The following is a 25881-nucleotide window of genomic DNA, read 5'->3' on the forward strand; positions in this document are numbered from 1 at the left end:
CCATTAAAAATCACCACTGTATTTCCCATTGCTGTATATCTTCTCTAGCTTTGAATAATTCCCTAATTTTATTTTTCTCAAGCATCTGTCAGCATCTCATTCTAAACTCTGATGGCCAGGAATATATAATTCAACTCTGTTTGTTGTTTTTTGTCTTTTTCTCTGGAACTGAAACTTGGCACACACAATTCAGCCAGGAAGCAGAATTTGTTAAGTTTTCTCATTTCTTAAACACACCCACACCCACATCAAACATCTGTTTGGCCAACTTTAAACTCTCTGTGCAAAAGCAATCAACATTTCAGATTTCTTTCTGGGTGACTTTTTTCTTTTCTTTTTCCAAACAGATCATCTATTATTTAAAAAATTCAAAATGTTCTCATCCTATAAGTGTGGACAGTGTGAAATCACAACTGCATCTTGTAAATAAACGTGTTGTATAATTGGGGATAGATATGGAAGAAGTACCTACAGATTTGGGAGACTTTATCCCTGTGGGTGGGTGGGTAGATAAATCTGTCCTCAAAATCTTACATCAAAATATTGCACTATATCATCACATATATACATACACACATACACATAGCCCTTTTTTCCTGGGAATAAACCTAATCTCAGCCACTCTATTCTTAGTGTGCTTGAGAATGTTGTTTTAATTTTCCTCCCAACTCTGAAATCAATCCTAGCACATTTGTTGGAATTTAATCTCAGTTTTATAAAACCGCATTTATTTGTTTGTTTATAGAAATAGCAGTAGCATAAGTGCACTGGAGTGCCTTTCGTCCCCTGTCCAATTGTCTTTCCTTTCTTTCACCTATCTTATATATTCTCTTCCTTTCATATATAGTTCACTTTCACCCTCTTTTATATTATCACATGTCTATTTTTCTTCCTATGTATTTGTGTATTGGACAAATGAATAAATAAATAAAATAAATAAATAAAAAATAAACCTTACAGTGCTTTACACCGCTCTCTAAGTGGTTTACAGAGTCAACCTATCACCCCCAACAATTTGGGTCCTCATTTTACCCATCTCGGAAGGATGGAAGGCTGAGTCAACCTTGAGCCTGGTGAGAATCAAACTGCCAAATTGCAGGCAGCCAGCAATCAACAGAAGTATCCTGCAGTACTGCATTCTAACCACTGTGACACCGCGACTTTATTTAGACTTTGAATTGATCTTGATTCCTAGGGACTACCTGGAGAAGACCATTTGACATTCTTGGCAATATTTTTGGAAGGGTCTCAACAGGCTCTTCTTCCTAGGACTGAGAGATAAAGTGACCGGCCCAAAGTCACCTTGTTGGCTTTGTGCTTAAGGTAAGACTAGATTTCACCATCTAATGATCTCTCCCCCCCCCCCCAAATAATATGTTTTTTTTTTTTCTAAATGTAGTTAATAGTGAGCCGGATTGGCACAGCAGGTAGAGTGCTGTACTGCAGGCCACTGAAGCTGACTGTAGATCTGAAGGTCAGCGGTTCAAATCTCATCACCGGCTCAAGGTTGACTCAGCCTTCCATCCTTCCGAGGTGGGTCAAATGAGGACCTGGATTGTGGGGGCAATAGGCTGGCTCTGTTAAAAAGTGCTATTGCTAACATGTTGTAAGCCGTCCTGAGTCTAAGGAGAAGGGCGGCATAAAAATCGAATGAATGAATGAATGAATGAATGAATGAATAAATAATGAATGAATGAATGAATAAATAAATACATAAATACATACACATACATACATACATACATAAATAAATAGTGACATCAAAGTCTAGTATCACTAACTGCAGTCTCTTTTTTGACCGTCCTGTTGCTATTTTAATAAGACCTGGTGTTGACCCTGACATTCTTTGCCAGAAAAACAAAGTTTTAAAATCATTCTTTTAGATTCAATGATACAGACTATAAAATATTCCCCACCCCGCCCCCAGTCCTAATCCACGACTTCTCAGCAATATTCCAAAATAAACCTCAATTCTGCAGAATTTTGGGGCTTAATTCTCTGATTTACAAAGTTGAGGCACCTTCTGGCATATGACCCAAAGAAAGGAAATAAACCTTTCCTGGCAGATTGCCTCTTAACACAAGTCCACCCCAAAGGTCAGCTGGAGCTGGAGGAAGAGAAGAGAAGGGAGCTACTCACAGCCATAGGGCGATCCTGTGGGAGAACCGTTAATAAATCCGGGTGAACTGGGAACAGCCAGGTTAGACATGGGGACGTTGCTGTAGCCGTTCATGCTGTTACTGGGGGTGCTGTAATTAGACTGCTGAGGGGTCGTGCTGGAGGAATAACCTCGTGGGGATATGCTGCTGGTGTTGCGGATGTAGCCTGCAAGAAATAAACATTCACCGAGTGCCCATCAGTAAGAATAACAAGATGGTCCCCCTTAGACATGCACTCTTCGGTTATCTGGATCGTGAATAGATTCAGTCTTTCATTCACTCTTTATTATGGTCAGGGATCAGCACAAAAAATAAGCATTAAAATAAAGCAAATCTGAACAGTAGTTTAATTTTGCTGTTGGCTTTATCTGTTGACTGTGGCTTTTTTTCTTTAAAAATATACTTTACTAGTTTATTAAAAATGGGAAGGGGGGATGGGAGTACAAAAAGAGAAGTAGGAGGGGGATGGGGTAAACAACATTTTTATACAGTAGCTTATATATATTGTTGGATATACATTTCAAATATTTGTCTATAGGTAATTATTTTGTATTCAATATTCTTATTTGGATAATCTTATAACTGTAGTATTTAGTAGTTCAGGGGTGACATGGAAAGGAAAGGTAGTTTGGAAGTGGAATAGAAAAGAAAAGAAAGAGAAAAAGAGAAAAAGAGAAAAGAAAGAAAAGAAAGAAAGAGAGAGGGGGGGATAGTAATAATAATAATAATAATAATTTATTAGATTTGTATGCCGCCCCTCTCCGAAGACTCGGGGCGGCTCACAACAAGCGATAAAACAATATTGTACAGGCACAAATCCAATATTAAGAAAAAAACTAAAAACCCTATCAATTTAAAAAACCAAACAACACATACATACCAAACATAAATTATAATAAGCCTGGGGGAAAGGTGTCTCAAATCCCCCATGCCTGGCGGTATACATGGGTCTTAAGTAGTTTACGGAAGACAAGGAGGGTGGGAGCAGTTCTAATCTCCGGGGGGAGTTGATTCCAGAGGGCCGGGGCCGCCACAGAGAAGGCTCTTCCCCTGGGACCCGCCAGACGACATTGTTTAGTCGACGGGACCTGGAGAAGGCCGACTCTGTGGGACCTTATCGGCCGCTGGGATTCGTGCGGTAGTAGGCGGTTCCGGAGGTATTCTGGTCCAATGCCATGTAGGGCTTTAAAGGTCATGACCAACACTTTGAATTGTGACTAGTACCTGCAAACTAGCAGGAGTATGCATTGTAATGACTTAGTTTGATTATGTTTGTTATTTTTATGAGTGAGAGGTATTTGTGGGTTATGATATTAGTAAGTTATTAGTAGTTATCGAGTGGATTGAACTCAGACAGGGATTGTACTGATTTTGGTGGCTTTTTTTATATATATAGGGGTACCTCTGCTTAAGAACTTAATTTGTTCTGTGACCAGGTACTTAAGTAGAAACGTTCTTAAGTAGAAGCAATTTTTCCCATAGGAATCAATGCAAAAACCAGTAATGCGTGCAAACAGATTAGGAAAGAAATAAAAGCTCGCAATTTGGGTGGGAGGAGGAGGAGGAAGAAGAGGAGGAGGACAGTTGCTGCTGAAGGAAGGAGGTGAGGTGAGCGCCCCCTTTTGCCTTTCCGTGCCCGGACGCTCCGGGAGGCAACCTCGCACCGGGTGTATGGGAGGCATCACGAGGGAATCACCACAGCAAAGTGGTTTATTCCCTGTCCAAGCACCCAGAGAAAGGAAAAAGCTCCGTTCGCTCTGGGCTGCTAAAGCCTCCTTAAGAGCCACCTAAAGGCTCTTCTAGCAGCCCAGAAAAGCCTGAGATGGCTGGAATTAAATGGGGAATGGCAGGAAACTGGCCGGGCCTTCGTTCCACTCTCAAATTTCCTGTGAAATTTTTCCGGGTTCGGCTTCTTAGGTAGAAAATGGTTCTTAAGTAGAGGCAAAAAAATCTTGAACATCTGGTTCTTATCTAGAAAAGTTCTTGAGGTATTCTTAAGTAGTGGTACCACTGTAGTTGATAAATGTCAGGCCCAACACCTTGGGTAAACAGTGTTTTAGAAATGTATAAACTGTGCGCCTGCTTTGCAAAAGGGGGGCTTATTATTTTTGACATATGTTTATCATTATTCAATTAGGGGGACAATTTATGTATAGGTTTGGTTCATTTTTTCCCCTTTTTTAGGCACAATATTTTTTCTTTGTGTCATCTTATTTTTATTTTATTTTATTTATTTATTTTGTCCAATACGCAATACATATTGAAGAGGATAGACATGAAGTATTATATATAAAGAAAAGATATAAAAGTAGAGGAGAAGATATATGAAAGGAAGAAAAGATATATGAGATATGAGATAAGGAGAGACAATTGGACAGGGGACAAAAAGCACGCTAGTGCACTTATGTACACCCCTTACTGACCTCTTAGGAATATGTAGAGGTCAATCGTGGATAGTCTAAGGGAGAAATGTTGGGGGTTAGGGGTTGACACTATTGAGTCCGGTAATGAGTTCCACGCTTCGACAACTTGATTGCTAAAGTCATATTTTTTACAGTCAAGCTTGGAGCGATTAATATTAAGTTTGAATCTGTTGCGTGCTCTTGTGTTGTTGTGGTTGAAGCTGAAGTAGTCATTGACCGGTAGGACGTTGCAGCATATGATCTTGTCTAGTTTCGTTTCACTTTTATATTTTCTTTCCTTCCCTCCCTCCCCTATTTTTGGAGTTGGTATTTTAATGTTTTTTTAAAAAAATTAAAAATAGGGGGGGAAGAAGTTATAGAGAAGAAAAATAGCGTGAAAAAGTGCCCAAGTGTACAACAAAATAGCATTTCCCCTGGAGTCAGAATCCTAAATAAGCATGAAAAAAAAACCATTCTCCTAAATTTGTTGTTTGGAATAGAATGTGAGGGTTTACTTTCACTCTTTTCCAAAGGAGAAAAGAATTTCAATTTAATCCTCAAGGGTGGACTATGGCATTCTTATTTAGTTACCAGATGGTCGAGAAGTGTGTGTGAATGCTACATTTAAAAAAATAAATAAATTATACAATCCTCCTTCCAGCAGTCTGCACTGTAGCCCCCTTGGTTCCTCAAACTTCAGTTAAGTCCCAGAGAAATATCTCAAGAAGGAACTTATTTTATGGGGTTTTCAGTTTGCAAATGAGAATGGTGAGGGAGGCTTTAGTGCGATTAGAAAAGTTGTAAAAAGAAAATAACCACCAGCATCATTTCCTTGCTCCTTTCAAACAGTATGCCGTACAACTGCAACAAAAAGAAAGGTGGGGGAAAGTACGTATTCAAAAGTGGAGATAACGGTAGAAAACAGACCTCATTTTCCACTGGGAAAGAAAGAAACCGAAAGGTAAAATGTGGCATAGTATGAGTTCAGTTTAAGGAAATCGACCCTGACTCTCTTTTGGAAATACAGAGGTTCAAGTTCAAATACTCATTGGAAAAGACCCTGAGGTTGAGAAAGATGGAAGACAAAAGGAGAAGAGGATGGCAGAGGATAGATAGATGTAGTTGACACTTAGTGACTGAATAACAACAAATAATTCAGTTTATGAAGTGAAATATAGAATTTCAGAGTTGAAAAAAATTTGGGGAGTTTTGTTATAGCCTAGTCCAGCTCTCTTTTCAGTCTAAGATTTAGTCCTAAGTCCTATGCGATTGGGCAGCATAGAAGTCAGATGATAGATAGATAGATAGATAGATAGATAGATAGATAGATAGATAGATAGATAGATAGATGATAGATGGATAGATAGATAGATAGATAGATAGATAGATAGATAGATGATAGGTAGGTAAGTAGGTAGGTAGGTAGGTGATGGATAGATGGATAGATAGATATAGATAGATAGGTAGATAGGTAGGTAGGAAAGGTAGGTAGGTAGATAAATAGATAGATGGATAGATGGATAGATAGGTAGGTAAGTAGGTAGGTAGGTGATGGATAGATGGATAGATAGATATAGATAGGTAGATAGGTAGGTAGGTAGGAAAGGTAGGTAGGTAGGTAGATAGATAGATAGATAGATAGATAGATAGGTAGGTAGGTGATGGATAGATATATATAGATAGGTACATAGGTAGGTAGGTAGGTAGGTAGGTAGATAGGTAGACAGACAGACAGACAGATCACATTTATTTTGAGAGACTATAAATCTGTTCAGAATTTTATAGATCTATTTAAAATCTTCTTTAATTCTGTAGTTTTCCATTTCTCTCTAAGATCAGAGTCCTCAGATGATTAGGTAATTGCAAACCTAAGAGTGTGTATTTCAAGATTAAAAGTCAAATAAGTGTGCCGAGACTGCTACTAACTTTACAAAAACAGTTTTGCAGGATAAAATATAAGGTCCTCTCTAAAGTTCTGTTGCAGCCTCTCACCCTTAAGCAAGTTCCCCTAGTTGACAAGTACTTCACTTTGTTTGACAACATATGTACATTTCACCAATCTGATCCTGCATGTTGAAAGAATGTGAAAGGGTGTTGTTTCGAGATCTGGAAAAAATTAGCACACTTGTGTTTTTAATATTTATAAGTTTAACATGGGATTTGCTGCAAATTGTGGTCAAGGCTACTCCTTCTCGAGGGTGTCGGCAGAAATTCATGGTCAATTCTTTTTCCCCCCCATAAAGAATGGATTTTAAAAGGTAAACTATTTGAAAATTGTGTGTGAGAGAAATGGATTTATACAACACATATATATATATATAAACTACAGGGGTGGTTAAGGCTATGGATGGACAATGTTTTAGAAGAAAATTAAAAAGAGAATGGGATTACGTGGACAATACTGAAACCAATTTTTTTAAAAAAGAAATAAATAAAGAAAAAGTTGGTTTCCTCCAAGTCCCGTCGACTAAACAATAGGGCCATGGGGGAGGGCCTTCTCTGTTGTTGCCCCGGCTCTATGGAATCGACTCCCCCCCCCCCATGTCCATACTGCTCCCACCCTACTGGCCTTCCATAGAGCTGCAAAAACTTGCCTTTCCCAGCAGGACTGGGGGCCATGAATTTGACATCTGTCATGGCTGAATCGTGCTGAATGGTATGAATGTGTATTGATTGGACAGTTGAGTTGTGGGTTTTTAAACTGGGGTTTCATAGCTTTAGATTTCCATATTTGACTTCTTTTTTTAATTAAAAATAGTCTTTATTAATTATATACATTTTAAAAAGTACAAACAACAACTACCGAAAAAAAGAAGAGAAAAAAAAACATAACATAAACTAGAGTGCCTTCCATCCCCTGTCCTATTGCTCTCCTATATCTCCTATACCATTCTTCTATTCCTATATCTCTTCTTCTATTCTTTCATTGATAAGTTCTATTACTATACCTTCTTTTCTATTATTTCTTAGATATATTTTACTATGAGTATCTCCTCTATAACCTTCATCATGTATTTTACTATGTGTATATAGATATATACCCACTAAAACCCTCATTGTGTATTGGACAAAATAAATAAATAAATATAAATAAATAAAATGTCCTACTGTCTTATTATCCTTTCTATTACTATGTTCTACTTATGTTATGTTATGTTAATATGTACAAGAATACTATACTTGTTTGACAAATGAATAAATAAACATCTATAGTGCATTTTAAAGGGTATCATAGCAAAAGGCAATAAAGAAAATTTAAGTAATATATTCAATACATAGTATTTGTTTGTATTAGACCAAAGAAATAAACTATATTTCTAACTTATTCTACATCCTCATGAAACTATTTTGTGTTAAATTTTTGTACGTATACATCATATTTGACTTCTTTATATTGTATTTGTATCTTTTTTTATATTATAGTAAGCTGCCCTTAGTGCTTCGGGATTGGGCATCATGTAAGTCAAATTAAATAAAATAAATCAAAAAAATTGAAGGAAGGAAGGAAGGAAAGAAGGAAGAAAGAAAAAAAGAAAGAAAAAAAGAAAAAAGAAAGAAAGAAAGAAAGAAAAAAGAAAGATAAAAAGAAAGAAAGAAAGAAAGAAAGAAAAAGAAAGAAGGAAGAAAGAAAGAAAGAAAGAAAGAAAGAAAACAATATATTATGATGGCCTTAGTAATTAATATATTAGGATTAATCCCGACTACATCAGGATTAAGCCATGACCAATATTACCCAGTTTCTGGCCATAATCTTCTTGAAGCAAAACTCCTCCATTCAATGTGTACCTTTAAGTTCAGCACTTTTACCTTGATTATTCCCTTGTGTGGACTCAGAAATGCTGACTCCCAACTGGCTGCCGTAGGAGTTGATGCCCATCATGGCACTGTGAGCAGGAGAGCTAGACAAAGCAGGGATCTGACCTGGATTTCTTGGGACGCTGTAAAGAGCTTCCGCAATATCAGCAGCTCGCTTCAGAATAATGTCCTGAAACAAGCAAATGACAAGAAGAAGAAAAAAAATCAGCATAAATTTTATTCCAGGTGGACTGATTTGTTTTACAAATTATTTTTAAAAAGAACAAAAAAACTCTGTCCCCAGATGTTCAGCAAACATGTGTCTTGAGATAAAGAGGGACCCACTAAGATGTGTAGGAAAAGACCAAGATCAGGTCTATTGTTATTTCTAATTTCTAAACTTTCATTTCAAGTAGGCTCTCAGGCTAATTATACTTGGCTAACTGGCTAATTTAAAAGTCCTCTTCTTCAAAGATTTCATACTATAAAGAGTAAACCAGCGATGGCGAAACTATGTCTTACGAAGAGAGACTGCGGGAACTGGGCATGGATAGCCTAGAGAAAAGGAGGGCCAGAGCGGACATGATAGCAGTATACAAGTATACGAGGGGTTGCCACAGAGAGGAGGGGATCACTTTATTCTCCAGGGCACCGGAGGGCTGGACGAGAAACAACGGCTGTAAGGAGAGATTCAACCTGGAAATAAGGAAGAACTTCCTGATGGTCAGAACGATCAACCAGTGGAACAACCTACCAGCGGACGTTGTGAACTCCAATACTCTGGACATTTTTAAGAGGAAATTGGACTGCCATTTGGCTGGGGTGCTACAGGGTTCCTGCTTAGGCAGGGGGTTGGACTTGATGACCTGCAGGGTCCCTTTCAACTCTAAAGATAAATAAATAAATATGGCACGGGTGCCACAGATGGCACGTGGAGCCATATCTCTCGGCACATGAGCCGTTGCCCTAGCTCACCTCCAGCACACTTCAGCTCCGGGAGGACATTTTTGGGGGGGATGTGGGAGAGCATTTTTGCCTTCCCAGGCTCCAGGGAAGCCTCTAGAGCCTGGGGAGGGTGAAAAACAGGCCTACCGGGCCCACCAGAAGTTGGGAAATGGGCTGTTTCTGGCCTCCAGAGAGCCTCTGGGCAGGGGGCCGGGGAGGCAATTTTCACCCTTCCCAGGCATTGAATTATGGGTGGGGCACTCGTGCACACACTATAGTGTGTTCGCACGTGCTTTTGGCACTCAAGGGAAAAAAGGTTCACCATCATTGCAGTAAACTGTACCTTTCTGTTTGGCCTCTCTGTGCAATTAAAGACTTAACAGAGTAAAGGAATATTAGAAGGAAAGATAAAGGAAGAGAGATACCAGAAAGAGAAAAAGACTTAAACCCCACCCTCACTTGCCTCAACTCCATCAACTTTTGACATCTGAAATAGCTCTCCTTGAGGGAGATGAAGGGTCTGGAAACATGAAATATAAATAAATAAAGTCACTCTGATGAGAAATGTAGAAAAAAATCACTACTCAATCCTCACCTAGAGCTCAAGCGAGCCATCTGTGGGTCCTAAAGTTGCAAAACATAATGATCTAAAATCCCTTTGGATCCTGACACTTGAGAACGCTAACAGGTGTGATCTGTCCCTGTTTTGGGAGGGCATTGAGTGGGAGGGGGAGAATGGGAAGCATGAAAACATATCATGGAAAAAGTAGATTAGAAAATCTGGTGGACTGAAGGCAAAGAAATAAAGAACGGGATAAAGGAAGAACTCCAAAATTACAAGCTTTGAAAAAATGTTTATAAAACTTTTTAGAAGTTTCTCTAGTTCTGTTTGCAGACTATCTGAACAGTAATAAACTAATCCAAATAGAGGAGAAGGCTAACAGCACACTAGAAATTTCATCAAACAGGATGATGGAGGAGGAACACAACTAGGGCAGCGGTGGGTTCTACTTACCTTCCCTACCAATCCGGGGTCATGCCGGAAGTGTGTGTTTTGCCCTTGTCATTCCAGGGTTACACTGGTCTGTGCATGCACAGGAGGCTTTGTGTGTACACAAAGCATTATTTTCACCTAAATTTGTCTCCGGTGCATAGATTTCAATCTGGAGGACCAATTCTGGGACGTGTCCAACCGTCCGTCACTGGCAGTTCAGTGAGTGAAGGGAAATTCCCGCTACTGGTTCACTGGTGGCTTCCTACTGGTGTGGTCCAGTCCGCCACACCAATAGGAACCCACTGATGATGCAATTTTCTCCATTTTTTCCCCCCGGCATCTCCTGAGAAGGAGCTTCCCAGAATATCTCCGGGACCGCCTTCTGCTACACGAATCCCAGTGACCAATTAGGTCCCACAGAGTTGCCCTTCTCCAGGTCCTGTCAACTAAACAATGTCGTTTGGCGGATCCCAGGTGAAGAGCCTTCTCTGCGGTGGCCCCAACTCTCTGGAATCAGCTCCCCCCAGAGATTAGAACTGCCTCCACCCTCCTTGCTTTCCGTAAACTCCTTAAAATATACCTTTGCCACCAGGCATGGGGGAATTGAGATATCTCCCCCGGGCCTAAACAATTTATGTATGGTATGTTTGTATATATGTCTGATTAATAATGGGTTTTTAAAAATGTTTTTAAATTATTAGATTTGTTATGAATTGTTCTATTGCTGTTGTGAGCCACCCCGAGTCCACTGAGAGGGGCGGCATACAAATCAAATCAAATCAAATCAAATCAAATCAAATCAAATCAAATCAAATCAAATCAAATCAAATCAAATCAAATCAAATCAAATCAAATCAAATCAAATCAAATCAAATCAAATCAAATCAAATCAAATCAATATAAATAAATAAATAAATAAACAAATAAATGTCGGTATTAAGACGAGGGCAGGCAGGAGGGCTTCTTTTGACATGGAGATGCCAGAAATAATCACTGAAAATTGCATCAACAGTGGGTTTAGCACTCTGGACCACACTGATAGGAACCCACTGTACTGGTTTTATAAAACTGGTCTGAATCAGCGGAATCCACTTTGAATTGGGGGTTGTATATAGGGGTGGGCAGAGGGCAGGATGGGGTGGAATGCAGTTCCACTGGCGGAAATGAAGCTGCATGCACAGCTCCAGCTGACCGGTGGCAGTCACTTCCTGGATTACCGGTCTCGGCTCCACTCTCCTTTCCCCCCCTGCTGCTGCATCTGCGCTCCTTACTTTTTTCCTCTTTCCTCCTTCCTGGCCTCGGACGAGCTTCCCTCTCTCCTGCCCGGCTCCCCTCCTCATGCGGCCACCTCCCACCTGAGGTGCAAGCAGAAGGCGCGGGTGGAAGCGGCGCTGGCAGCATTCATGCTTCTGGCAGCACCCGTTCGCCTAGCTACCCAGCCTGAGGCAGGGGGCAACCCAGGAAGGAGAGCGCAGGAAACGCGAAGCAAATTGTCACCCCAGCGAGCAACACTGGTAAGGTTGTAAGTCGAGGACTTAACAGTTCACTTAAAGCAGGGGTCCTCAAAATTGGCAACTTTAAGACTTGTGGACTTCAACTCCCAGAATTCTCCAGCCAGCTATGCTGGCTGGAGAATTCTGGGAGTTGAAGTCCACAAGTCTTAAAGTTGCCAAGTTTGAAGAACTCTGACTTAAATGATGATCATCGTTCAAGCCACTCCCACCTGGTCACATGACCGGCAAGCCACTCCTACCCGGTCACATGACCATTAAGCCACACCTACAAAATAAGCCACACCCACAGTGTGGCGGTAAAAAATTTGGCTGCCCATTACTGGTTGTATGCCCATCCTTTGCAACGGAGTTTGGGGGAAGAAGAAATTTGTCTTCTTTGGATGGAATATTGGACTGAAATGGCAGATAGATTCTGTACCAGAATGAGAAAGACGGAACGACCAGGACTGTAGAAGAGTCTTAATAGAGCATTAAGCCTCATCCGTCCCACTCAAGTAGGTCAGAGAGAAGCTGCAAGCGTAATGCTTTCTTTGCATATTCACAGGGTTTAAAAAGAGAGAGAGAGAGGGGAACTCTAACCTGATTGTTATGTGGTGTCCCATACAGTGCTTCCACTAGGTCAGCTGCTCGTTTCAAAAGCATCTCCTATAAGCGGAAAGGAAGGACAATGAAGAATGTGTCATTTATTAAAAAATGTGGCAGTTTTACTCTTTTTTTTACTGTTTTACTGGTTTTTAAGATTTTTTTGTTGCCATATGAAGAATTATATTCTTTTCTTTCTTTTAAACATTTTTAATTAATTTTCCTCTTTTAGAAAAGAAAATGCAATTGTAAGTACAGAAGAAAATCAAAGAAAATTAAATTAATAGTAGTGTATACAGATATTAGCATTATATTAGCATTAAAGTAACTATATTTATATTATATTAATTATATGCCAGACTATAATTTGTGTCAAATAAATAAATTAGTACATGTTTTTTTCCATTAACAAATTAATTTCATATATACTTACATGATTTATCATGCAGGCTATATAGTCCCCCCCCCCCCCATTGTAAATTCTAGATTTTATTTATTTAAAAAAAAGTATTTTAAAAAGAAAAAAAAATAGACAAATTAACATTATTAAAACATGAATTATTTTATATATAATCTACTGTGTTTAGATGATTATAAGGAAACTGTTTTTTGAAATAATTAGTTCAATAGATTTCTAAGACTCAAATAAGATGTGAATTTGATGACCAGCAATTAATGTAAAAGTTATTGTAATATTTTAATATTAGAGAGAAAAGCTATATTTTAAGAGGTTTTTGAATATATAAGATATCATATATTTCTACAGTCTTTTGGGGAAAGAAAGAGATATATGAGGCTCCAGTGAATGATTATAAAGTAAAAAGAAAAAAATGTATATGTTTGATAATAAGCTTGATTTTGTGTTGGAAACTATGTATTGTTTTTTTTATTTAATGTGGAGGGGAAAAAACTTTATAGTCAAGAAAAATGTGGTGGTGAGATAAACAAGCACAGCGTGAAACACAACAGTCCCTGAAGTCAGAGGACAAAAACTAGTGTGTGTGTGTGTTTTAAATATTATTATTTATTAGTAATTCATACCTCAACATTCTGTTCATGTTTTTCACCATGAAATCAGAGAGAAGGAAGAGGACAATACTTAACCAGGCTTCCTTAATTCAATCATGCTCTGTGCATGCAAAGCCATAAAGCATGGTTTACAAAAACACTATGTTAAATCTCAATTAGCAAATGCTCTGTCCTACACATTGGGAAGAAGAACCTGAACTCCAAATACGAACTGAATAATCAAATTATCACAGATAATCCCCACTCGGTTAAAGACCTTGGTATACTAATAACAAAAGATTTAAGTGCCAAAGCCCACTGCAACAATATAGCCAAGAAGGCTTCAAGAGTTGTAAACCTAATCCTACGTAGCTTCTGCTCTGGCAATCTCACACTACTTACCAGAGCTTACAAAACTTTTGCCAGACCCATCCTTGAATACAGCTCATCTGTTTGGAACCCATATCGCATCTCAGACATTAACACCCTTGAAAATGTCCAAAGATACTTCACCAGAAGAGCCCTTCACTCCTCCACTCGAAATAGAATACCTATCAGATTAGACTTTCAATCCTAGGCCTAGAAAGTCTAGAACTAAGACGCCTTAAACAAGATCTAAGTATTGCCCTCAAGATCATATGCTGCAACGTCCTGCCTGTCGGCGACTACTTCAGCTTCAACCACAACAACACAAGAGCACACAACAGATTTAAACTTAATATTAACCGCTCCAAACTTGACTGTAAAAAATACGACTTCAGTAACCGAGTTGTCAAAGCGTGGAACTCATTACCGGACTCCATAGTGTCATCCCCAAACCCCCAACACTTTACCCTTAGATTATCTACGGTTGACCTATCCAGATTCCTAAGAGGTCAGTAAGGGGCACTAGAGCAGGGTCCCCAACCACCGGGCCGCGGACCAGTACCGGGCCGCGGGGCATGTTGCACCGGTCCGTGGAGTCAGCAGCTGCCGGCCCTCATGCCGCCACCCCCTCCCTCCAGCGCTTCGCCTCCTGCCGGGCAAGAGGCCTCTGGTTCTGCCGGCCACAGGACGATGGATGGGACAGAGGGGCGGGAAGGACCGAGAGGCTCAAGCCTCTTTTGGCTTCTGCCGCGGGGCGCTTTTGCGTTTTTGGCTGGGGGGAGGCAGGAGGGCCAGCCTGACCCCCTCTCTCCAGCGCTTAGCTCCCGCTGGGCAAGAGGGCTTGGGAGGCAGGTTCTGCCGGCCACAGGACGATGGCAGGAAAGAGAAGCGGGGAGGACCAGCACCCCCATGCTTAATCCCGCCCCCAACCACGCCCCTTTCCGCCCCCACTGGGCCATAGAAAAATTGTCTTGCTGAAACTGGTCCCTGGTGGAAAAAACGTTGGGGACCACTAGAGTGCCTTCCATCCCCTGTCCTATTGCTCTCCTATATCTCCTATACCTTTCTTCCATTCCTATATCTCTTCTTCTATTCTTTCATTGATATGTTCTATTACTATATCTTCTTTTCTATTATTTCTTAGATGTATTTTACTATGAGTATCTCCTCTATAACCTTCATCATGTATTTTACTATGTGTGTATAGATATATACCCACTAAAACCCTCATTGTGTATTGGACAAAATAAATAAATAAATAAAATAAAATAAATAAAATAAACCAAACAGATCCATCAATTCATATCATGAGCCTGCCCAGAATCAACTATGATTTACTCAATTTCCTCGTCTTTATTTCGTTTGTTTTATTCGGTTTACAGCGTGTGTTGCATGACTTTTATTTTTATTCTGTTTAGAGTTCTTTTTTTCTTCTTCCTACCGTGGCTGTTTCAAACTGCATCTGTTCTAGGCTGAGTGTCCCTTTGGATCGTGGAAAACACAGAAATATGTTTAATAAATAAATAAACATACAATATACTGAGCATACAGTATTGAGGGGCTGACATAGAGTTAGGACCATTTGTTTAGTGACTATTGGATGTTATAATGGCACATAAAAAATGACTTAGGATTTTCTCTTAAATTTCTTTTTGTGAGATCGAAATTTATTTTGTGTTTTATGAGATTCATTTTTTTTCCTTAACACCTTTATTTTGTGGGGTCAGTCTGTAAATCAGTTTCTGTTTTTCTTAATTCTTGTTCTAACTGTGTGTATTGCCTTCTTTTTTCCTTCTTTCTTTTTGCTACATATGAAATAGTTAAGCCTAGAATATAAGGTTTAGTTGTATCCCAGAGATTTTGTGGTGTTGTTTCTGCATTTTCATGTAATCAAGTTTTCATTCTAACATTTCTGTATATTGTTTCTCTTTTAATATCTTTAGATTCATAATCCATATTATTTGCTTTCTCATTTTTTTCCACATTATAATTATTGGATTACGATCTGCCCATATGTTATTCTCTTTTTCTATTTGTTCTATACTGTTACATATTTGTGTAGTAGCCCATATCATAGAAACATGGAAACATAAAAACATAGAAGATTGATGGCAGAAAAAAAAACCTCATGGTCTATCTAGTCTGCCCTTATACTATTTCCTGTATTTTATCTTAGGATGGAGTCTTCGGAGAGGGGCGGCATACAAATCTAAGTAATAAATAAATATAAATAAGTAATAAATGTTTATCCCAGGCATGTTTAAATTCTGCCAACTACGTCTGCTGGAAGTTTGTCCCAAGCATCTACTACTCTTTCAGTAAAAAAATATTTTCTCACGTTGCTTCTGATCTTTCCCCAAACTAACCTCAGATTGTCTCCCTTTGTTCTTGTGTTCACTTTCCTATTAAAAACATTTTTCTCCTGAACCTTATTTAACCGTTTCACATATTTAAATGTTTCGATCATGTCCCCCCTTTCCCTTCTGTCCTCCAGACCAGTGTTTCCCAACCTTGGCAACTTGAAGATATTTGGACTTCAACTCCCAGAATTGGCTACACAGATCAGGGTTGGGAAATGATGGTAGAATAAAACGTGGGAAGTTGGTTAGTGATTACAAAGGACAAACCAATGCAGCCACTATCTTTTATCTTGTTGTGTGAATGAAGTCAATGGGTGAGGACGGGCTTTTTACCTTTGCTAGTCGCTCTGGATCACCTGGGTGTCTTGGGATCACCTTCTGGAGTCTTTGGAAACCATAGTCTATGGTTGGCTCATTTAAAGCTGAAAAAGAGGTTGGGGAAAAAAACAAGTGATTTTTTTTGTGGAGTAGGGGAAAAACCACAACAACACTCGAGCATACAACAGATACAAACTTAATGTGAACTGCTCCAAACTCAACTGCAGGAAATATGACTTTAGTAACCGAGTAGTTGATGCATGGAACTTACTTGACTCTAGTATCATCACATAACCCCCAAACCTTAGATTCTCCACTGTTGACCTCTCCCAATTCCTAAGAGGTCAGTAAGGGGCATGCATAAGTGCACCAAAGTGCCTTCCATCCCATGTCCTAATGTTTCTCTTTTACTAGCATCATGTATATAAAAATCCCCTTATATAGAGCGCTGGTGAGACCACATTTGGAATACTGTGTTCAGTTCTGGAGACCTCACCTACAAAAAGATATTGACAAAATTGAACGGGTCCAAAGACAGGCTACAAGAATGGTGAAAGGTCTTAAGCATAAAACGTATCAGGAAAGACTTAATCTGTATAGTCTGGAGGACAGAAGGAAAAGGGGGGACATCATCAAAACATTTAAATATGTTAAAGGGTTAAATAAGGTTCAGGAGGGAAGTGTTTTTAATAGGAAAGTGAACACAAGACCAAGGGGACACAATCTGAAGTTAGTTGGGGGAAAGATCAAAAGCAACGTGAGAAAATATTATTTTACTGAAAGAGTAGTAGATCCTTGGAACAAACTTCCAGCAGACGTGGTTGGTAAATCCACAGTAACTGAATTTAAACATGCCTGGGATAAACCTATATCCATCCTAAGATAAAATACAGGAAATAGTATAAGGGCAGACTAGATGGACCATGAGGTCTTTTTCTGCCGTCAGTCTTCTATGTTTCTATGTTTCTAAAAAAACCTCAAACGTTGAAAATTGTTTTGACTAAAAAAAGAGAAAAGGAAGAAACCAAGGGGGGGGAAATAAGCTTTTCAACATTTGTGACAGCTACCACACAAAGAGCAGGTACAAGTTTATCTTTACACTGCTGGAGCATTTTCTTCAACAGGAAAGCTCTTCAGATGCTCATTCATACTCTAGTCTTCTCATAATTGGACTATGGCAGTGTGTTTTGCATGAGGCTGCCCTTGAAGGCTATCTTCAGAGGGTTCAAAATGTAACAGCGTAAGCAGGAATGGGTGTTTCTAATTATGCCCGTATGTCATCACTAACTTGTATTGGTTACCGCTCAGCTGCTGTGTAACAGGGAGTAGAAATAACCTTGAGGAATGAGTGTGATTCACAGTCAATAGAATAGAATAGAATAGAATAGAATAGAATAGAATAGAATTCTTTATTGGCCGTGTGATTGGACACACAAGGAATTTGTCTTGGTGCATATGCTCTCAGTGTACATAAAAGAAAATATAGATTTGTCAAGAATCATGTGGTACAACACTTAATGATTGTCATAGGGGTCAAATAAGCAATGAAGAAACAATCAATATTAATAAAAATCTTAGGATACAAGTGACAAGTTACAGTCATACAGTCCTAAGTGGGAGGAAAAGGGTGATAGGAATGATGAGAAAAAACTAGTAGAAATAGAAGTGGAGACTTAGTAAAAAGTTTGACAGTGTTGAGGGAATTATTTGTTTAGTAGAGTGATGGGAAAAAACTGTTCTTGTGTCTAGTTGTCTTGGTGGGCAGTGCTCTGAAGTGACGTTTTGAGGGTAGGAGTTGAAACAGTTTATGTCCAGGATGCGAGGGGTCAGTTACCGCCCTCTTTTTGACTCGTGCAGTATACAGGTCCTCAATGGAAGGCAGGTTGGCAGCAATTGTTTTTTCTGCAGTTCTGATTATCCTCTGAAATCTGTGTCAGTCTTGTTGGGTTGCAGAACCCAACCAGACAGTTACAGAGGTGCAGATGACAGACTTATCAATCATCAGATAAAATACATTTTAGTCTGAGACAGAGAGCTAATTTTAAAAAGCGTATAACACTTTTAATCGACTGTGAGAATAACCTTGGAAAATAGAAGGAAGAGCTACATCCTAGACAAAAGTTTGGTAAAGAGAAATCAAAGTCCAAAGGATCTCAGAAAGACCCAGATCTCTGGACAGTTAAGCTTTCAAACTTTTTTGAAAATTTATTCCACTACATTTCTCCATTCATTTGCTTTTCTTTTTAAAAAGTTAATTGTTAATTGTGGATTAAAGGGACACAGTGGCTCAGTGGCTAAGACAAGCTAAGCTTATCAATCAGAAAGGTTTGACGGTTCGAATCACCAGCACTGCGTAACAGAGTAAGCTCCTGTTAATATGTCCCAGCTTCTGCCAACCTAGCAGTTCCAAAGCATGCAAAATGCAAGTAGAAAAATAGTGACCAGCTTTGGTGGAAATGTAACAGCATTCTGTGTACCTTTGGCATTTAGTCATGCCCACCACATGACCACGGGGGCATCTTTGGACAATGCCCCCTGGAGTCAGGAATGACTAGCACATACATTTTACCTTACCTTTACCTTTTACCTTAATTACGGATTTATGAGTTTTTTGCACAAGTTACATATTACACAATAACTTATTGTTTTCAGCTGCAAACATTCTGATAACGTTAACCTTCGTAATTAAAACATGGCTTATCTTTTTCTTTTGATCAGCATTTCATAATTCAGAGAACTATCCCCCCACTATGGAAATGGTCATAGTGATCAAAACCCTTAAGCATTGCAACTTTGCTTTGCTGGAATATATAGTTAAACCTTGTGCCAATTCAGGTTTTTTGTATCTGGCCTCAGATTTTCCCATCTGGCTGTCTTTAGCAGAACAGAATGGAAGTACCCTATGTAGCCGTAATAGGCTCTAGTGACATGGATTTTGATTTATTTTAATGGAATAATGATGAGCCAGTTTCAAGACTGTTGGATGGAATCAAATGGGGGTTGAATGGGAAAGACTTAAACCTAAGAATTTCAACTTTGCTATACTTAGAAATTTTTTTTTCATGCCTATTGGGAAACATTCTGGATTGCTTAAGAAGTTTAATAATACACATTTCAACTGCCATAGAATCTATTTCCCTTCTGGGAGTCGAGCAGAGAAATTGTGCCAATAATGCCTCCTGAGATCTTATTTATCACTATCTGCCATTTCTCTTGTTCATTCCGAGTCTAATAGTTGAAGTAAGTTACATGTTTTGGATCAAGCTGCAAGGATTATAAATTGGAGAACCTTTTTTAGGGGGGGAAAAAGGAAAGGAAAAGAAACCCCAGTGATCTAAATGCACATACTTAACCAAGAATATCTAATGGGAATATTCAAATTTGTAACTCAGGGATAAATTCTAACTACTACTCAATTGTTGTGGTTAGCTCTGGACCAGCTCCTGCCCCAAGGAATGTGGATGTGGGGGAGACATCCACATGCTGCAGGCCTGTTTTGCCCCCGGTGGAATCTGCTGATGAAGGCTCCTCTGACCAAGAAGACATGAGTGACAGGGAGGAGGAGAGTGTGGCAGACAGCTCAGAAGGAGATCAATTATCTCGCTCCTCCTTGAATTCGGAACAAGAGTTAATGATACAGCCACGCATGCGGAGAGCGAGGCATAGGCAGCAACAACTGAGAGATTATTATCAAAGAAAATGAGGCCACCTGTGGTTGGGTGGGGCTGTGGTCATTAGTGAGGCTGCTATAAAGAGCCGCCTGTGGGTTTGGCCATTGTGGAGGATTATCTGATCGTTGTGTTTCGTGCCTGCCTTGCTGACTTTGACTTTTGTGTGCTGATTTTTCCCTGCATTGAAACTAAACCAGAGCCAAGTGTGTTTCACTTTGTGAAAGAAGAAGGACTGTGAATTGCCTCACAGCTGCAAGCTTAGTATTACAGAACTGATAAGGGACTTGTACAAATTATCAGTTTGTTTGGAGACGAGTGCTCTTTGCTACACCAAAAGAGGGCTTGGTTTATAAAGAACATTGTTTTGAATTTTCAAACGTGTGTGTGTCTGAAATTCGTACCTGTGAATTTTTGGGAGGAGTCTACCAGAGAGCCCGACAGAACACTCAATATTCATTTTGAAGAAGACTACCTTAAATATGGTTGTACAATGGTAACCTGTACAACAAGGTTTGGAATTATAAGCATTTAATTCTTAAATTACAGTATCTTGAAATTTTAGCTTTTTCTAAAATGATAGATGAGAGCTGTTTCTACATCTAATTCAGGTTGTTAAATTACTGGTATCTTCAAATAATTTATTTTTTATTTGTTTGTTAATAATGTTTTATTTTAAAACATTAACAGTTTGGGATTAAGGACCACTTTTTATCTCAATACAGGTAGTCCTCAATTTATGACCACGACTGAGGCCAACATTTCTGTTGCTAAGTAGGACATTTGTTAATTGAGTTTTGCCCCATTTATGACCTTCCTTGATGCAGCTGTTAAGTGAATCACTGCAATTGTTAAGTTAGTTAAGTTCTTAAGTGAATCTGGCTTCCCTATTGACTTTGATCGTCAGAAGGTTCCGAAATGGGATCGTGTGACTCCGCGACACTGCAAAGTGTGGGTTATGACCTATAAAGCCCTTCATGGCATCGGACCAGAATATCTCCGGGACCGCCTTCTGCCGCACGAATCCCAGCGACCGATTAGGTCCCACAGAGTTGGCCTTCTCCGGGTCCCGTCAACTAAACAATGTCATTTGGCGGGTCCCAGGGGAAGAGCCTTCTCTGTGGCAGCCTCACAGCTACTCTCCTCCAGACGTTGTCCAACTCACACATTTAACTATGATTTACGTTCAGAGTCCTGATATCAAAGCACAGAGTGCTTGGAGAATCCGGAGAGTAAAGCCACATCCACTATCACGAACAGATAATCTTCCACACTGAGAGGCCGGCACGCTGCCCATTTAACAGCAGCCCTAATTAGTTGAACCACACCCAACCACAGGTGAACTCTCTTATCTCTTGTAATACCTACGTAGCTGCTCTTTCCTATTCAAGGCCCTTCACCTACGTACGTCAATACAGTAAATGCTTCTTCATCAGAGTCCAGTGAAGATAAAGAGGAGGATGAATTGCTTCCTAATGGGCTGTCTGCCATGAGGGTCCCATTTCACAGTCACTCCCCGCTTCTGACGATACTTCGCTGTCCAAGGCAGTCGGCAGTAAAACAGGCCTCTGACACTGGGCGGATTCACCCACATCCACCGCCACAGTCCTTGGGGCAGGAGCTGGCCCAGAGCCAACCACAACATTAAGTATACTGAAACTATGGGAAATATTCAGAGTTGGTTTTAAATTTAACTGTCCCAATAAAAAAGTTTGGTTCTCCTTAGAACTAAGGAGAAATTTCCCGACAGTCAAAACAGTTGACCAGTGGAACAACAGAAGTTGTGAATGCTCCAACACTGGAAGCTTTTAAGCGGATGTTTTAAGCAGATGTTGGATAACCATCTATCTGAAGTAGTGTAGGGTTTCCTGCCTAAGCAGGGGATTGGACTAGAAGACCTCCAAGGTCCCTTCCAACTCTGTTGTTGTTGTTGCTGCTGCTGCTGCTATTATTATTATTTTCTTTGAGAGCGACTTGAGTCTTGGAGTTCTGATTTGCTTTGGCTCGTTGGTCAGAACCTTGTCAATGGGAATGCTATAACGATCGTAAGCATGAAAAACAGTCAGAAGTCACATTTTTCAGTGATGCTGTAATTTTGTAAAGTCACTAAATGAACTGTTGTAAATCAAGGATGATCTGTAGGGGCATTGAATGCCAAAATGGATAAAGACAAAAAGAAAGTGACTTCCAGGTTCTGTAATGTTAATGCGAGTAAGTTGAAGCTGGTTTGCTTATTGCTAGTTTTTCAGTGCAATGAAAAAATAATCAACAATGATAGTGATTATGGTGAGGAACAAACAAGATCTTGGTTTCATTCAATGTCATGCACTCATATTCAGCTTTATCTCTCATCTTTACACTTTGTCTGTTGTGATTTTGCTATTGATGGTTTCAAGGTGAGTGATCTCCTTTCCTAAGGTTCAAGATGTCTTCCTACTATAACTTTAAAATCCGTATAGCTGAACTATCTGTTGCAAACTGGCCTGAATGTACAGCAAACTTTCAACTTAGACCCTACAGGAGAGAAGGGGTCTCCATAAAAGCCAATTATCTCTTAAACCTGAATGGGATTTTATTCATGGATATCTTATGCATTTTACACATAATAATAATAATTTAATAATAATTTATTAGATTTGTATGCCGCCCCTCTCCGAACACTCGGAGCGGTTCACAACAGTAGTACCAAATACATGCACAGATGGCAAGCAAGATGTTATATATTTATGCAAAGAAGTATTAGATTATTATTAGAGTTGGAAGGAACCTTGTAGGTCATCTAGTCCAACCCCCCGCCCCACTCAAGCAGGAGCCCCTACACCATTTCCGACAAATGGCAGTACAATCTCTCTTTGAAAGTCTCAATTCAATTCAATTCAATTCAATTTATTAGATTTGTATGCCGCCACTCTCCGAAGACTCGGGGCGGTTCGCAACAATAATAAAAACAGTATAACAATGGAGCAAATCTAATAATAAAATTATATTAAAAAACCACAACAATTTAAAAACCATACAACACATACATACCAAACATAAAATATAAGAAAGCCTGGGGGAGATGTCTTAATTCCCCCATGCCTGGCGATATAGGTGGGTCTTGAGTAACTTGCGAAAGACAAGGAAGGTGGGGGCCGTTCTAATCTCTGGGGGGAGTTGATTCCAGAGGGCTTGGGCCGCCACAGAGAAGGCTCTTCCCCTGGGGCCCGCCAAACGACATTGTTTGGTCGATGGGACCCGGAGAAGGCCAACTCTGTGGAACCTTATCAGTCGCTGGGATTTGTGCAATAGAAGGCGGTTCCGGAGGTATTCTGGTCCAATGCCATGAAGGGCTTTAAAGGTCATTACCAACACTTTGAATTGTGACTGGAAACCGATCGGCAGCCAGTGCAGGCTGCGGAGTGTTGCAGAAACGTGGGCGAATCTAGGAAGCCCCACGATGGCTCTTGCAGCTGCGTTCTGCACGATCTGAAGTTTCCGAACACTTTTCAAAGGTAGCCCCATGTTGCAGTAGTCGAACCTCGAGGTGATAAGGGCATGAGCGACTGTGAGCAATGACTCAAGTGTTGATCACTCCCATTGCAATATTGTATGTAATATATGGACAGATTTTAGTTTGTTGCATCTGAAGCCAACGGTTTAGTGGTGTTAAATCCCTTCTTTCCCCCAAATCAAAATCAGCAGGGAGATACTTTCATGATTCAGTCCGTCGTTTCAGATTTCAAATCTCTACGGAGAGCTGTCTCACTAATTAAGCCACAGAGGGGTTGCTCCCACCATGCCGGGCAGGAGGAAAGATGCCCAGCATGATGACCAATGCTTGGCATCCTCATCATCAGTCTCTAAATTATCATCCAGACAACCCTGATAGAAGCCCTCCTGGAAGAAATTTTTAGCAGATCTCTAACTAGAGCAATGCTAGCGTGGCATCCTTTGCCATAACCTATTAAAAGTACCCATCACAGAAAACATATGCATACAGATAATAGCTCCCCCGTTGACATTTAGATGTACCCTTGGAATTTATCTTTAATTTTTATAGTTGTCTTTTTTTAAAAAAAAAACAGTTTATGGGTCTTTCTTCAAACAAGCTGTCTCGGTGCTGTTCTTGTTCTGCTAATGCCTAATCACTTGGAACAGGAAATGAATATTGGATTTCGTATTAAATATTGAAGGACCATCCTCAGATCTCCAGCAGCCGAATCAATGAACTCCTGAGATCCCTGCCTTGCCATCTACGTCTGCTTGCTAATAGGACACAGGACAAGGAAGCCTTTGTGGCAAGATCCCTTGAGTGCAGCTGACTGCAGCCTTGTCTCAACCCAGAGATTGCTATCAGCTTCCCAGAGCTCCTACACTGATCAGATTAAAACTTTAGCTGATCTCTATCCCTGGTCAGGAACAATAGCTCCAAATACAACAGAAACAAAGGGTGGATATGTCCCGAAGTCAAAAAAAGTTTGGAGGAGACTTTATAGATGGTTGAAAGAAATGACAGAAACTACCATTGAATTTACCCCAGAATTATTCCTGTTAGTTGTCATGGGAAAAACATACCCAAGAAATATTAAATACAGTGATACCTCGTCTTACAAACCCCTCGTCATACAAACTTTATGAGACACAAACCCGGAGTAAAACCATGCAACACACGCATACCATACATAAAACTATAAAAGCCTGGGGGAGATGTCTCAATTCCCCCATGCCTGGCGATATAGGTGGGTCTTAAGTAGTTTGCGAAATTTAGCCCTTTCTGTTCATCTATCTTACTTTCTTATAATACATGACCAGTGCACAGAAGCACAAATGCAACCCTGACTAGCATGTGTGAGAATTACATCAAGAACTGTTTGATGTACCGTAATATTCACAGCAATAGCACTTAGCAAAATATTTAGACTCATGTCACTTCTGCTTTTACAGCCCTCTCTAAGCAATTTACACAGAGTAAGCATATTGCCCCCAACAATTTGGACCCTCATTTTACCGAGCTTGGAAGGATGGAAGGCTGAATCAACCTTGAGCCTGGTGAGATGTGAACTGCCAAATTGCAGGCATCCCGCAGTCAGAAGATGTAGCCTGCAGTACTGCACTCCAACCACCGCACCACCGTACATATGATGTTTTATCTGGTTGCATCTTTCTATGCAAGGATTTTAAATACAGTTCCATCAAGATTGTTGTTTGCGTGTGATGTGTTGCGTGCAACGTACCAGTAAAACACTGCACACACACACAAACAAAGCAAACAATTAAAAAAGGGGGGATACTGTAATAACATTTATTTATTTTATTTATTTATTGCATTTGTATGCCGCCCCTCTCCGCAGACTCGGGGCGGCTAACAACAGTAATAAAACAGTATATAACAATAATCCAATAATCAATAATCCAATAATCCAATAATCCAATACTAAAACCAGTTAAAAACCCATTAAATAAAAACCAATCATGATCGAAACATTTAAATATATTAAAGGGTTAAATAAGGTCCAGGAGGGAAGTGTTTTTAATAGGAAAGTGAACACAAGAACAAGGGGACACAATCTGAAGTTAGTTGGGGGAAAGACCAAAAGCAACATGAGAAAATATTATTTTACTGAAAGAGTAGTAGATCCTTGGAACAAACTTCCAGCAGACGTGGTAGATAAATCCACAGTAACTGAATTTAAACATGCCTGGGATAAACATATATCCATCCTAAGATAAAATACAGAAAATAGTATAAGGGCAGACTAGATGGACCATGAGGTCTTTGTCTGCCGTC

At 39.8% G+C, this 25881-nt stretch overlaps 1 protein-coding gene across 2 annotated transcripts in view; it reads right to left on the reverse strand.

Annotated features, from left to right (window-relative positions):
- The window catches only part of EBF2 (EBF transcription factor 2), a 347547-nt gene that overhangs the window by 24476 nt on the left and 297190 nt on the right, over positions 1-25881 (reverse strand). For both annotated transcript variants that reach the window (XM_070765697.1, XM_070765698.1), the window contains exons 11-14: positions 16459-16547; positions 12389-12454; positions 8369-8546; positions 2140-2325 (exon numbers count right to left, since the gene is read on the reverse strand). In XM_070765697.1, the coding sequence (XP_070621798.1) occupies positions 2140-2325; positions 8369-8546; positions 12389-12454; positions 16459-16547 (519 nt within the window). The remainder of the gene's footprint in view (positions 1-2139; positions 2326-8368; positions 8547-12388; positions 12455-16458; positions 16548-25881) is intronic.

The sequence above is a fragment of the Erythrolamprus reginae genome, chromosome 12 (assembly GCF_031021105.1).
Source record: "Erythrolamprus reginae isolate rEryReg1 chromosome 12, rEryReg1.hap1, whole genome shotgun sequence".
Taxonomy (NCBI): domain Eukaryota; kingdom Metazoa; phylum Chordata; class Lepidosauria; order Squamata; family Dipsadidae; genus Erythrolamprus; species Erythrolamprus reginae.